General features: G+C 42.9%; 1 protein-coding gene across 1 annotated transcript; it reads right to left on the bottom strand.

The window, feature by feature from the left end:
- Positions 1–365: 365 nt before the first annotated feature.
- LOC134402489 (primary amine oxidase, lung isozyme-like) lies at positions 366–6,892 on the bottom strand. The gene is made up of 3 exons (XM_063131959.1): positions 6,841–6,892; positions 2,150–3,694; positions 366–373 (listed from the first exon to the last, which is right to left on the bottom strand). The coding sequence occupies exons 1-3, from the start codon at positions 6,890–6,892 to the stop codon at positions 366–368; spliced, it is 1,605 nt and encodes a 534-aa protein (XP_062988029.1).
- Between the last annotated feature and the right edge of the window lie 5,552 nt (positions 6,893–12,444).

Below are 12,444 nucleotides of genomic sequence, written 5' to 3'. Positions count from 1 at the left end.
GAACCTGGCATATCATTGCTTTGCTTCACTACCACTTCCCTTCCATTTCACTTCGTACACTTGTGAGCTAGGCTCTGACTGCACTGCTGGCATATCTCTTAGAGACAGAGTTAGACTGAAGACACAACTCAGAGATGGCTATAGTTGAGCCCTGAGAGGCGGCTGTACCACACAGAGCCTTTTTAAGAGTGTCTCAGAGTCCAGTTTTGGTGCAGGCAGAGGCGGCTGGCAGTGGAGTTTTTTTTTTTTTTTTAAAGAGTCATAGTTTCTCAGTACAAAGAGAAAAAAAGAAGTTCCTTAACACAGAAGTTATGTTGATTGCTATTTGCTACTTGCTTTTACTTCGCTCCACCATGCTTTGCTTCTCAGATCGCTAAATTGCAGAACAAGAGAAGTGCAGTTAGAGCCCTTACGAGAATAAATCTAGAGTAGTGGTCACGATAAAACGCCCAAAAGGAGGGAGTCGTCGAGGAAATGTGTGGATGGGCTGTTTTATCTGTGCCCACCATTTTGATGTAAGCCCCTTCTACTAGAAATTAAGTTCTGTAGCAATTTGATCCAAACTGTAACTGAAAATATATTGAGTAACACTTGCTCAACCAACAAGAAGTGTTGACACATTAGTCAGAGTGTGAGCCTCCCGAAGAGGACAGGAAGAGGACAGGAAGGAACAGATGTTCTAGGATTGCAATACCCATCCACTTCTTGTTTTTCCTGCCCTTAGAACTCTGCACATGCATATCAATCCTTGCCTATCATTGGTTGAAAAGCTTACCTATTGCTGTATTATGATTGGGTTATTGTATGAGGAAGTTCTGTTGTTGCTTCTGAGGATGTTAACCTATAAGTATGTTAGCTTTGCCTGCAACTAGTGGGTAAGCCTTCAGAACATCTAGGGCAGCCTTCCTCAACCTGGGGCGCTCCAGATGTGTTGGACTGCATCTCCCAGAATGCCCCAGCCAGAGCTGGCTGGGGCATTCTGGGAGTTGTATTCCAACTCATCTGGAGCGCCCCAGGTTGAGGAAGGCTGATCTAGGGGTTGCCACCTTGCAGCGCTGCAGCACTGCTCATAATAAACTTTTTCTAAAATGAGAGAAACCACGTCTTAGAGGTTTTGGCCACCACTCAATGAATCCCAATTCAAAGGAACCTGCCTTTCCAGGGTTCCTCCACCTTACATACTTTCATCTCTTGGGCAATGATCCCATAGAATTCTATTGATGCAGCATAACAGAGCAGGAGAAGTCAGAATACCATATAAAAGTTTCCTCTTACAAAGTGCATTTATTTCCTACTACAGGATAGTAAAACCACTTGAGATTCAAACTGTCAGTGCATTTCATAAAGGTTTACTTACTATTCACATTTCTGGATGACCCTTCATAAGCTGTGCCTGTAACTATGGGCACTATCCAATGAAAGTGACTTTCAGGGAATGGTTTCAGCACTGCAGTGGGCCTCGTAGTTTTTAGCTAAGATTTCATTAGAATCTGGAAGTGGTTGGGCCTATTCGGCCTGTGGAATGTCAGAATCTATGCAACCTTATCTCTGTCAGTGTTCTCAGAGAAGAGCAGGGGTCTAAGCAACACCAGCTCAGCTAAATACTATGTAATATAGTTTCGCCTTTAGCCTGGGGAATTCTATAAGTGTATAACTCAAAAGAAAATACACACACCAAAAACTGGTGTTAGCTTCAGGACAATCCAAACCTCATTGCTTGTACTGGGATGTGAAAGGGACTGTTTTAAGTGAGCTACTTGCCTGACAGACAGCACATCGAAATTGTCATTACCTTAGCTATGACTATTTATTTATTTATTGGTTTTAGAAGAAAAGCCAGTCATGAACAGAGTAACCAGTAATCAAGAGCAGTAGGGAATGAAGAAAAGCCAGTTATGAAGAATTGTAACTCAAACAACATATGGGCTACAGATATGGAAAATGTTGCTGTTTGCAAGTCTTTCTCATGCCCTTAAAAGCAAAGCTCCCAAAACATTCCATGAATCATTCAGGTGGGGATCCCATTTCCATCTCAGACACAAAATAATCCCAAACATCTATAAAAATGCAGCTAAAAACTAGTGTCAGGCATCACGAGGCAGACAAATTACTGAATAGTGTGAAAGTCACAAAAGAGACAGGCACTTACCACCAACGTCCATATCCACTTTGAAGTTTATGTTGTGAGTGTGAATTGTTCCCAGCAGCCACTGTTGAACTCTATTGCCAAATTCTGCAGCGTCACCAAAGTAAAAAGCCGGTGCAATGTACCCACTGGCATGAACCCTGATACTAACAGCTCCATTTTGGTGAAAAATAAAGTCCCAGACATAGTCATAATTACTAACTGAAGATACGGACCTGAAGACCACAGATGAATCAACCAAGCCTCCATAGAATGGAGCCTGTCCATTGTCATAATGGCGCCGCACAGGGACCTCAGCATTCTGCTCAAAGATGCAGATAGAGTTTTTGCGGATGGCAGGTAATGAGGAATCAACGAAATAGTAACTGTCTATATAAGTAGCTAAGTAAGGACAATCCACACCCCGGATGGGTGTGAAGACACTATATCCAATACCATAGCTTAAGTCCATGTATCTAGTCAGCATTGGTGCTGGATTGTTGGACCCATAGATAGCACATGCATCTTGCAAGCTTAACTCGTAGACTACCCTCTCTCCCTTAAACCTGACGTCAAAGATACGTGGCCCCCTGATGCCATCTATTCCAAAGGCAAAACTCCAAGACATGAAGGTAACTTGGTTATTCCTGATGCTATAGCGTGGTCCACGAGGTGCATAGTGCAATGGGCCTGGTCCCTCATGCGGCACCCTTGGCTTCAGTGAGGAGTATCCCCCATCAAGAGGAGCCTTTTTGACCTTGGCTACTTTAACATGACCTGCATTGAATTGTCTCTCAATATCTTCCATGTCCTCAAAGTACTGTCCGTTATAGAACACGTTTAAAACTTTCCACTGGGAAATATCCAGACTGCTAAAATCCACCTGGACCTCAAATCCAAATGGATGCAGGAAATAGCCAGGGACATTCTGTAAATGAGTCAACCAAATTTTGCGGTCTCCTGATTTCAGCCCTGGTGGCAACCCATGGGTGTATGCCAAGTTGCTTCCATTGTAATCCAGTACCTTGTGCATAAAATTTGGAGCCTTGGGATATTCCACCTCCTTTAGAAAAATGTGTATTTCATGATACTCATTACTCAAAACAAACCTTCTGGAATAAGGCAACTTTCCTCCATACTTCCGTACTGTAACATCTTGGTGGTACATTGGCTTTGGAAGGGGTCCCACCACAAACTCAGTGATGTTTGGGTCCTTCTGGTTTCCAAAATGAAGCACAGCTAGAGCTTGTCGGACAGGACAGGACCCTTGATGGTCCAGGTATTTCAACACCTCTGCTTTGGGAGGAAGCTGAAGGGTGATTGAAAAAATGCAGTTGTCAGATGGCTTGGCTTCAGGAGGATCTACTAGCGGCACCCCCAAGTTGTGTTGCAAGTACCTCTTCACTTGGATCATCTCTGCTGGAGTTAACTCAGCAAATACCAGGCTGCGATCCTCATAACCTCCCTCCTCCAATCTCACCTTCTGGAGATAGGTTTCACATATTGTGGGCTTCCCTCCTCTAGGTTGGAAAACCCAGACCAAGATCAAGACTATAGCTGTGCATATAGCTAGGAGAAGATAAGCCAATTTCAAGTTCATTTTCAGCAAAGTTTAAGGAGATTCCTGGAGGTTTTGGAAAGCAGTCAGTCGAGTGCAGGTTGAATCAGCCAACTGTGCATTTAGACTCCCAGATGACAAAGATAAAACTAATGTTAAAAGGGAGATAGGGAGGAGACCTGTCATGAACCCAAATTTATGTTATTGTCTTCTCTGACTAAACACCGCCCATTCACCCGAATCCTGTTAGCAAATACTGTCCATACAGTGTTTCTTGAAAGTGTTGTGCAGTCAAAGCAATGTTTTATTCACACCTTTAAATTAATAAGCTTATTAGTCAAGTCTGAACACCAGTGGATAATTTGTCACAAACTGCAGGAATAGATAAAATCTAAATTATTCTATGTTAATCTATATGTAGATGAAGTAGCCATGATGGAACCAGAACTGGTGTAGGCACTGAAATAAAGAATTGGAAGGAACAACCAGCAGAACCTTCTGGAGATGGAGTCTTGCCACAGACATTAAGCTTAATTCCTGGATTTCCTAACCAAGATTAAGAAGGCATTTATTCACCCTAATTCACATGTCAATCCCTGGCTTTTCTTCCAATTATATTGTTGAAGGACTGGTGGTTCCTCTCATACTGAGCAGGGTTACTATTGCAATTACACATCACCAGTACAGTAAAGCTAATCTGTTTCACAATGGAGAATCTGTAGCTCTCCAGACATTGTTGGGATGGCCATTGGCCATGCTGGACAGGGCTGATGGGAGTTGGAGTTCAATAACATATGGGGTGGTGCAGGTTCCCCATCCCTATTGCAACTTTTAAGGGCAAGCACAGGATCTTCTTCTTCTTCTTCTTCTTTTTTTTTACATGGCATACCGCCTCACTGGTCCTAAATTCTAGAATCAAAAACACTTTCAGATCAAGTTAAGAGTTAAGATGCTTAACAGATTTGCTTTTTTATGAAAAACTTGGAAAGTATAAATTCAGGTTAAATCTTCCCATCCTGGTATTCACTGTGCTAGATCCCCATCATGGCTGTGTGCACCTACTCACGAGTAGCTGCATCCCACATAATTAATGTAATGTGTGATGCGACCCTAAGTCATAAGAGTTCATCTCAACTCAAATGCTTATTTTATTCATCCTTTTAACATGTAATATGGGCTGGAGAAAATGTGGTCCTCCAAATGTTTCATCAATTCCAACAGTCATAGCCAGTCCAGCCAATATAGAGAAATGGTGAGAATCGTAGGCCAAACATGTGGCGGGGGGGGGGGGGGGACAACCTGCCCAGTCCTGATTTAATAGCAGCAGTACCTATGCACATGGCACTTTATAAAGAACAGGCCTGAAAGGCCCCTACTCCAAGGCACTTACACTCTAAACATGTATTTTATCTGAGGTATTGATCCTGTAGGTAGGATGACCATATGGAAAGGTGGACTGGGCTCCTGTATCTTTAACAGTTGTATAGAAAAGGGAATTTCAGCAGCTGTCATTGTTATGCATGCAGCACCTGGTGAAATTCTCTCTTCATCACAACAGTTAAAGCTGCAGGAGCCCTGCCCTCTTGTATCTGGTCACTCTAGCTATACTCCTGCAGCTTTAACTGTTGTGATGAAGAGGGAATTTCACCAAGTGCTGCATGCATAACAATGACACCTGCTGAAATTCCCTTTTCTACACAACTGTTAAAGATACAGGAGTCCTGTCCTCCTTTCCATATGGTCACCCTACTGTAAGTCATTGTGGCAGCAAAGAAACATTCACAGTGACATGCAGTGACCAGGATATAAGTAGAACTTCTTGGCCAGTGGTGTTGTGATATAGTTGATATTGTAAGTTGCTGCAGGATATAAGTGGCTTCACTGGGTGGGTTTATGTAGGGTGACCATATGGAAAGGAGAACAGGCATCCTGTATCTTTTAACAGTTGCATAGAAAAGGGAATTTCAGCATCTGGTGAAATTCCCTATTCATCACCACAGTTGAAGCTGCAGGAGCCCTGCCCTCTTTTGTATCTGGTCAATAGGGCAGAGTTCCTGCAACTTTAATTGTTGGGGGAAAGGGAAAATTCCTGCTATTGGGCGGTATAGAAATGTAATAAATAAATAAATAAATAAAAATACAGGAGCCCTGTCCTTCTTTCCATAGGGTCACTCTAGGTTATGATACTATGAAGAACAGGCAAGGCAAGGAGTGGAACACATGCCATATTCCTAACTCGCACATCCCACTTTCTCTGAAAGCAGGGGACAGATCCAGAATTCTACCTTCCACAAATAGAAATCTACATGAAATCTACACCGTAGAAGGCACTGAAGGAAATATCATGTCAATTGCACATAAGTGCAATTAATTGTGAATGTGCATCTGCGTCAAACTGCCATGCAATTAATTGTGAACGTGCAACTGCGTCAAACTATCATCTGATGCCCTTTTCGTTTGCAGATCACATGCACTGCCACTAAACAAATCCTTAAGACTAAATTATAGCTGCACCTTAGGGCGGGGGGCGGGGTGTCACTATTTTAGATTTAGGTTTTGGAATGCAATATGAACATCCAGGTTCAAAGCAAGGCTGGGCTAAATATTCCTCCCACTTTCTCAAGAACACTTGTGCCCCGCAAGAGGAGTGGGGGGAATATTTGGTGACTTTTAAGGAGTGCAGGAATTCTTTAAATTTTCAAGGCAATGGATGGTTGTCTCGCCTATAACTATGAGGTCACCAAGGTTTTTCTTTCTTTTTACAACCAAAGAGGCACCATCTCCACTTTTTTCTTGTAAAGCAAAGAAAGAGAAAAACCTTCTGTTTAGTCCCCTTCTATTTAAAGGTGACCCATGCCAAAAAATTATAGAATTCACCCATTTCCTCAAGATTAATGCAACCTTTAAAAAAAACACCACTGGTCCAAATTGTAAATGGTGCGTTGCGGGAATTTTATGTTGGTTACTTTTCCTACCCCATACTAACCAGAACTGCATGTGTTCCTCAGTGATAATTGCATGTGATCTGAAACAAAGGTGGAATGGAGAGATTGCTCTTCTGCCCGCTCTCCATGATGCCCCTGCTTAGATTGAGAGTCTCCCATAGTCAATATATAGATATCATTCATCTGTTTAATTTGTTAAATTTATATCTCACCTTTCTTCTCGGGACAGTGCCCAAAGTACATGCACAACTTCTGAAGCGTCATCTCGAAATGTGCATAGTCATGACGTCTTTATGGAGTGCACTGGCAGGTTGAATCCCAAGTTGTTTTACTACCCTCTAGTGGGAAATAAATGTATTTTATAAAAGGAAATTTTTACACAGCCATCAGGACTAGTAGCCATATATTTGTATGTATTTTGCAGGGCATGTTTCAAAGGCACATTATTGTAAGGAACAGCAGCATCTATATGCTGCTCCTACATGTGTTGAAATTCTGAACGGAAGGTGGCAACTTCTCAGTGAAGTACCATCGGGCCCTGCTCTTACTTGGTCTACCAAGGCCACTCATTGGATCCTCCTGGAAAGGAAGAAGCATAAGAAGACTTCCTGTTCCAGCTGAGCATCGCTTGAGTGACAACAGCTTCCTGGTCTCTGGTGTGTGTGTTCCTGTATTCCAGGTTATTCTTTGGCTCTGGCTCCTGGCTTTTCCTGTGGTTCTGACTTGTTTCTTGACTCTGCCCACTGTGTTGTCCTGTGAGTCTGGTGTACTCTTCATTCCTGACTCCTGGCTGTTCCCATGGCTAAGGCTGCTGCCTACTGCCAAGTTCAGACAATGGCACGGACGCTTTCTGGTAGAAGCTAAGTGGATTGGGATTTGGACAGTGAGTGTCTGGGTGGGAGACTTTGTGGAGTGCTATGAGGATAGATGGTGCTATTAAATTAGGAGTGGGCAGTTTGTGCTCCTCCAGATATTTTGACATACAACTCCCATCATCCTTCACTATTGGCTATGCTTGCTAGGGTTGATAGGAGTTTCAGTCCACCAACATCTGGAGACCCAGAGAGAGAGGGGTGAGTTTAGATGTATTTTTTTCATGTTCGTGATGCCATCTGGAATAGAGCAAAGCTATATGTCTAATGCTCCAAGTTTTTGAGACACCTATCAGAGATCACCTAGATGTAGATTTCTTATCACAGGAAAGATCATTCTTTGGAAGTAAGTTTACCTACAGCTTTGAAAGTTTGATTAAAATCATTCAACTTGGTAATACGTAATATGAATCAAGATTTATAACTTCTGGCAGGAAGTGGCTCCAATAAACGTGCTGTTGAAACACAATAGTCAAACATGTTTGAAATCATATCATATCTCCAGATTTAAGTTGCTATATATTTTGAATTTGCTACCAGCAGGTGGCAGCCAAAGACCTGCTCACATCAATGGGATTACAGATTAGCATTGCTGTTCTTTTGCTTATTAGATTTTTTCTTTTTCTTTTTCAGGCAACATGTTGTGTTGAACTGTTGAAATGTTTGTGAGGAACATCAAAAAAGATAAAGGCAGAAAAATTAAAAGATAGAGCCCAGTGGAGGCTGGTGGCTCTGACTTCAGTGGGGCTGTGAATTCATTCTAGGCTTCAGTCAGACCCAGCCAGAACTCTAAAGGAGCTATCCAAGGTGCTGGAAACTAACCCCCAAACCGATTCACACCTTGGAGAGCTCCTTCAGAGTTCTGTCTGATTTTGAATGAAACCCAGAATGGATTCACAGCCCCACCAAAATTGGAGCCACCAGCCTTCACTAATAGAACTTCAGATGTCCATCCGGGCTGAGGAAGGCTGTTCTAGACAATGAGCACTTTCCGAGGGGGGGGGGGAGATTGTGTTTCCTTACCATCACTCTTGCTTCTCATCACACCGGGGAAAGGGGAAGAAAGCCCCGTGGTCCATTCAGTGTAGTGAGACAGTGCCCTCTAGTGGGCGTTTTATAGCACACGGCAGGAAATATAGCACATGGCAGTGTGGTGCAGTGGCTAAAGTGCTAGACTGGGAGTCGGGAGAACCTGGCCCTAGTCCCCACTCGGCCATGGAAACCCACTGGGTGACTTTGGGCCTGTCAAAGACTCTCAGCGCAACCTACCTCACAGGGTTGTTGTTGTGAGGATAAAATGTAGAGGAGGAGGATTATGTACACCACCTTGGGTTCCTTGGAGGAAAAATGTGGGATATAAATGCAAATAATAATAATAGCGACAAATGTTGCTATAGTTCAGAAAAGTTGTGTTTCTTGAGGATTATTTTACAACCAAAAATGGTGGAAGGAGCGGGAGATGAACAGGAGGAACAGGGCATCATCAGAATGACCCGCCAAGATCCATGAGTGGCCAGTCGCAAGTATGTGACAAAACGCTCGACTGAAGAAGCTCAGGGTGTGGATGTTCACTCTGGCAGCCAGATGTGAATAGCCATCAATCTCTGATCTGCGAACGTGTTTCTTGTAGATTCTGCAAGTGGAACTACTCTCCCAGAGCACATGCAAGCACCTCTGGATCACAAGATCAGAATGAATTAAAATTTATAATAAATTTGTATCTTTCCCCCCAGGCATTCCCTAAGCTAATCAGAATCACTTTTTCGCCTTATTTTAAACCCATCCTCACAAAGTTCAAACACTCTAGATGTTTCATTTCAGACGAATACTAATTAAATTAGTAATGTAGGTAATTAGGCTGATTTTTTAAATACCGAATACAGTATGTGAGGTACAAACTGAGAAGCAATTTGCATACACTGTCAGATGTGTCTTTATTTCTTTATCAAACAGCACTGAAATATTAATGCAGAATATGTATGTCATAATTGAATGATTTATAAGCCCTACTATTGATGGCATTTTCTGTACCACTTAACAGCTCTTCTTTGAAGCTTCATGCCGAGTTTGTAGCTTTCAAGTCTTTGCCTAAGTGTATTTTTGTGTTTGTTTTTGCAGTGAATAGATTTGAGCAGCAATCCTATACATTATTACCTGGGAGTGAGCCCCATTGATTTCAGTGGAAGTTACTTCTGAATAGATATGTATAGGATTGCATTCTTAGGCTGCAATCCTGTAAACACTTACTTGAAAGTACCATTGAGTGCAATGGGATTTACTTCCGAGTAGACACAGGCAGAATTGCACTGTTATCATAGAATCATAGAACAGTAGAGTTGAAAGGGGCCTACAAGGCCATCGAGTCCAACCCCCTGCTCAATGCAGGAATCCACCCTAAAGCATCCCTGACAGATGGTTGTCTCTTGAATGCCTCTAGTATGGGAGAGCCCATGACCTCCCTAGGTAACTGGTTCCATTGTCATACTGCTCTAACAGTCAGGAAGTTTTTTCTGATGTCAAGCCAGAATCTGGCTTCCTGTAACTTGAGTCTGTTATTCCATGTCCTGCACTCTGGAATGATCAAGAAGAAATCCTGGCAGTCCTCTGTGTGACAACCTTTCAAGTACTTGAAGAGTGCTGTCATATCTCCCCTCCATCTTCTCTTCTCCAGGCTAAACACATCCAGATCTTTCCAACTCTCCTCATAGGGCTTTGTTTCCAGACCTCTGATCATCCTCGTTGCCCTCCCTGAACACGCTCCAGCTTGTCTGCATCCTTCTTGAAGTGTGGTGCCCAGAACTGGATGCAGTACTCAAGATGAGGCCTAACCAGTGCCGAATACAGGGGAACCAGTACCTCACGCAATTCTGAAGCTATACTTCCTAGAAGAAGTACTGGTAAGATATTGACTATTTAAGCTTTGTAGGTTATCTTTTTCAACTAAAAAACTTCTGTCTACGCGGAAGTAACTCATTGCTTTCAATTGCACAATTGCCTTTTGCTGACTACTGGAGCAAAGAGATCAGGAGAGTTTCTTTGCTTGTTGATTGCCCGCCAGAGTGGGGAGAGCAGCCAGCTGGGATGCTCTGAAACTGCGCAGTTGTGGAGCAGAGGGATCAGGAAAATGGGAGGAAGCCAGCCCTGATGCTTTGAAACTGTGCAGTTGTGGAGCAGAGGGATCAGAAAAATGGGAGGAAGCCAGCCCTGATGCTTTGAAACTGTGCAGTTGTGGAGCAGAGGGATCAGAAAAATGGGAGGAAGCCAGCCCTGATGCTTTGAAACTGCGCAGTTGTGGAGCAGAGGGATCAAGAGAATGGAGGGGAGCCATCTCAGCCTTCCTCAACCTGGCACCTTAGAGATGTATTAGACTGACTGACTGGCAGATGCTCTCCAAGGGTTCAGGCAGGATAAAATTTTGGGATGCCTACATGGTTTGCCCCCCTAAACACACAACAAAGCTGCAACCAGTGGAGGCTGGTGGTTCCAATGTCGGCAGGGCTGTGAATCCATTCTGGATATCAGTCAGAACCAGCCAGAACTCTAGAGGAACTATCCAAGGTGCTGAATCTATTGGGGCTATTATGGCTCAGAACCTTGGATAGCTCCTTTTTAGGTTCTCAAAATTAATTCACAGACCCACTGAAACCGGAGCGACCATCCAACACTGGCTGCAATCTAACTCCAGTGACACATTACTACCTGGTACATTACTACCTGGCCACCTCTCCCCACAGGTACCTGCCCATGCACTTCAAGCCTTTTTCAGGTGTCTCTGCCATCAAAGGTATGACAACTGACAACTGGGGGAACCACCTTTTCGACTGCTGTGGCCTGACAGTTGAATACTCTTCCTGCTTAGTGTCTACTTTAATTCCATTTTGATGCCAGGTGAAGACTTTTTAAATTTCATTTTCCCTGGCTTCTAAAATATTCTGACTGGTTTTATCTCTGCTGATCACTTTTATGCTGCTTTACATTTGTTTCAATTCTGCTTTTGCTAGAGAGGGAGTTGCAGCTCTTTTAAATTCCATTGCTTTAATGTTTTTGTTGGCACTGTAAATTTAAATTCTTTGTAAAGCCTCTCTGGAAATGGTTGAAGGGCAAGGAACAACTCCCTAAAATGAGCAAACAATACTAAGGGGGGTTGTTTCACATAGGAAGCTGCTTTATACTGAGTCAGACCATTGGTCCATCTAATCCAGCATTTTCAACACTGGCTGGCAGCAGTTCCCCAGGGTTTCAGGCAGGAATGTTTCCTGCCCTACCTGGAGATGCCGGGGATTGAACCTTCTGCATGCGAAACAGGTGCTCCACCACTGAGCCACAGCCCTCAGCCCTCCACTTCAAGCATTGGTGAGCACTAGGCCCAATCAGACTTATTATATCCACAATCTATTGTCAGTACTAATAACCAACAATAGAATATGTGAGAAACAACAACAACAACAACAACAGAGCAGCTTTGAGCATGTCCAAAGTTCTTTCCCCTTGAACAGCATAGATAGACTTTGAGGAGATGGCCTCCAAGTTCCAACTCTGACAATGTGATCAGGCAGGCCAGAGCCCCAGCAATTCTGTTAAAAAATTAAACCATATTAAACATTAGCATGCAAGTAATGAAGAAAAACCATTTTGCCATTTACAAGTAGCAAACAACTACAAGGAATGATTTCATAAGGCATCTACATTACCAGAATTGTTGGGTTGTTGTTGCTGCTGTTTTAAGTAAAACAAACCCAATGCTCAATCACTTATCTAAATATAGCAAGTCTAGATAATAGGAACAAATTTCTGGCACTGGACTTATCCCAATTTAAAAAGGCTTAGGATATATTATATTCCCATCGTCTTGTATAAAGCAGTTCAAGTTATATAATGTACATGGCTTTGCTTACAACTGGATTCCAGATGGTAATATGGTATTAAGCCAAAGATATACAATTG

Source organism: Elgaria multicarinata, chromosome 8 (assembly GCF_023053635.1).
Source record: "Elgaria multicarinata webbii isolate HBS135686 ecotype San Diego chromosome 8, rElgMul1.1.pri, whole genome shotgun sequence".
Lineage (NCBI taxonomy): Eukaryota > Metazoa > Chordata > Lepidosauria > Squamata > Anguidae > Elgaria > Elgaria multicarinata.
The sequence above is the reverse complement of the archived record's forward strand: the minus strand, read 5'-3'. Positions and strand labels throughout refer to the sequence as shown.